At 35.9% G+C, this 2,418-nt stretch overlaps 1 protein-coding gene across 1 annotated transcript; it reads right to left on the reverse strand.

Moving 5' to 3' along the window:
• Positions 1–212: 212 nt before the first annotated feature.
• Positions 213–1,118, reverse strand: LOC132710512 (vomeronasal type-2 receptor 26-like). Its single transcript, XM_060686896.2, has one exon. It carries the CDS (start codon positions 1,114–1,116, stop codon positions 217–219), a length of 900 nt encoding a protein of 299 aa, XP_060542879.2. The 5' UTR covers positions 1,117–1,118; the 3' UTR covers positions 213–216.
• Positions 1,119–2,418: the final 1,300 nt, after the last annotated feature.

Raw genomic sequence — 2,418 nt, forward strand, 5'->3', positions numbered from 1 at the left:
TTGTATTTAGATAACAGAGTAGGTAAGATTCCTCCTTGTGTCCTGGAAAATTTCAATTGATTGTTCCATACAGCCAGATATTATTCTTTACATTGATTGATTGACTGTCTGACTGACTGACTGACTGACTGATTGATTGATTGATTGCAAAAGGATATACTTCTTAGTGCTTTTGTATGGCTAAATTTTAAAAAAGGCAATGAAGTTCTAGATATTTTAGGTGTTTCTTTGTCTCAGTTTCTGCTTGCTATTCAGTTCTGGCCTCAGTATGATGATAAAGCATTTAGGGAAGAAGATGCACACCAGAAGCCCTCCACTGGATGTCATGATTGAGAAGATCTCCACAGCCACCATATGTTTGCCTCTTGTGGTCAGATAACTAGGAACAAAGGAGAGCCAAACACTGCAGAAAATCAACATGCTGAAGGTGATAAATTTGGCTTCGTTAAAAGAGTCTGGTAATTTCCTAGCAAAGAAAGCTACAGTTAAGCTGACAAGGGCTAAGAGGAACATGAAGCCCAAGACACAGTAGAACAGGACAAAGGAGTTTTCATTACATTCCAGAATAATTTCTTCTGCCTTTGAGTGCATGTTGAAATCAGGGAATGGAGGAAAGGTCAACAGCCAGACAGTACAAAGAACTACTTGAATGAAAGAGCAGAAAAATACAATGGAAATGGCCAATCTTTTCCCCACCCATTTCCTCATTGTAGACTTTGGTTGGGTGGCCATGAAAGCTAAAATCACCACAATAGTTTTTGCTAACACGCATGATACAGCTACAGTAAAAATGACACCAAAAGCACTTTGTCGAAGGACACAAGTCATTTTGTGAGGTTTGCCAATAAATAGTAAAGCACAAAGGAACGAAAGCAGGAGAGAAATGAGAAGGATGTAGGTGAGGTTTCGGTTGTTGGCCTTGACGATGGGCGTATCCTGGCACTTAATGAAGATACCCAGAACCAACAATATGATAATGGATGAAGAAAGAGAACAAATGGCCAAGATGGACCCCAAAGTTTCCTCATATGACAGAAATGTTAGAGTTTTTGGAAGACATGAATTCTTTTCCTTGTTTGGATACTGATCTTCTGGGCATGGAAAACAGTCGTCCATATCTGGGGGGGGGGGGAGGGAGGAGAATCAGATTGGAAACATAGTTGTTCTGAAATTAAACTGAAAGGATTAGTATGTAACATTACAGGGTCATGAAGTTTTGATAAAAATAGGAAATATTTTCAGGAGCGATTCAGTCAAAATCCTCATAATTTATTAACATTAATAAATGTTAATAGGCAGCATGACTATACACCGAGGTGCACAGGACACTGCTACCTTCCCACTGAAGTGGTAGCTATTTATCTACTCACGTTTGCATTCTTTTGAACTACTCCAGAATGTTAAACAAATAATAATAATATTAATAAATTACCTATCATTTGTCAATTGTTTTTGTCTTAGTTTTTTCCTACTATTCAGTCCTGGCCTACAAACAATAATGTAGCATTTGGGTAAAAAGATGCAGGCCAATAAGCCAGCACTGGCGGTCAAGATGGAAGAAATCTTTACAGCCACCATGTATTTCTAAATTCATACCATTTAGGTTAGAAATTTTCCCTTCTGGGCATGGATGACAATCGTAACAGCAAAATGGTTTTCCTTCAATTTTGGTCCTACTGTATCCAGAACGACAATTTGCATTGCAAACAGAAAGGGGTCGCCCCTGTACAGAAATAGTATATGAGGTTAGTGTACAATTCAACGTGGTGGTCTGGCAACATACATATTGCAATTTTCTTGAAGGTCTAATTATATTAATGTGCTTATTCAGTAATTTTAATGCCCTCACAGCCAGGGATGGCTTCTAAGAATACATGCATCCCATTTACAATTCTATAGCCACTTCAAATTAGAAAAGATCTCTTGATTTTTTAGAATTTGAAGATCAAAACTAAACACTTTCAAATCTAAAATTCTAACAGACCAGGGAAAGATGTTTATACCCTTTACAAAAATTGTGCATTTTTACAAAGTTTAACTTACTAATTATTTATTAATAAATGTTTAATTATCTGATAAATAATGATTAACATTATCTGTGGTATAATATTTGTTTTGATTGTATACAATATTTGGGATTATATATTTCCCCAAAATATATCATTATCGGTTACATTAAATATGTTTAAGTATATAAATGATTGCAATGGACACAAATTGGTCTATATCTATATGGGTATTCCAATTTAATTCCTATTAGATGTTTTATCAAGCCAGACAAATTATTGAATTTTGGGGGCAAAAATTAATAACAATAGGAATAGCACTTAAACTTATATACCACTCTATAGTGCTTTACCACACTTTCTGAGCAGCTTACAACATCATCATATTGCCCCCAACAATCTGGGTCTTGGT

Source organism: Pantherophis guttatus, chromosome 4 (assembly GCF_059756535.1).
Source record: "Pantherophis guttatus breed Tessera chromosome 4, ASM5975653v1, whole genome shotgun sequence".
Lineage (NCBI taxonomy): Eukaryota > Metazoa > Chordata > Lepidosauria > Squamata > Colubridae > Pantherophis > Pantherophis guttatus.

Coding starts and splice junctions, on each gene's coding strand:
- LOC132710512 (XM_060686896.2), bottom strand. CDS start 1,116: ATGGACGACTGTTTTCCATGCCCAGAAGATCAGTATCCAAACAAGGAA.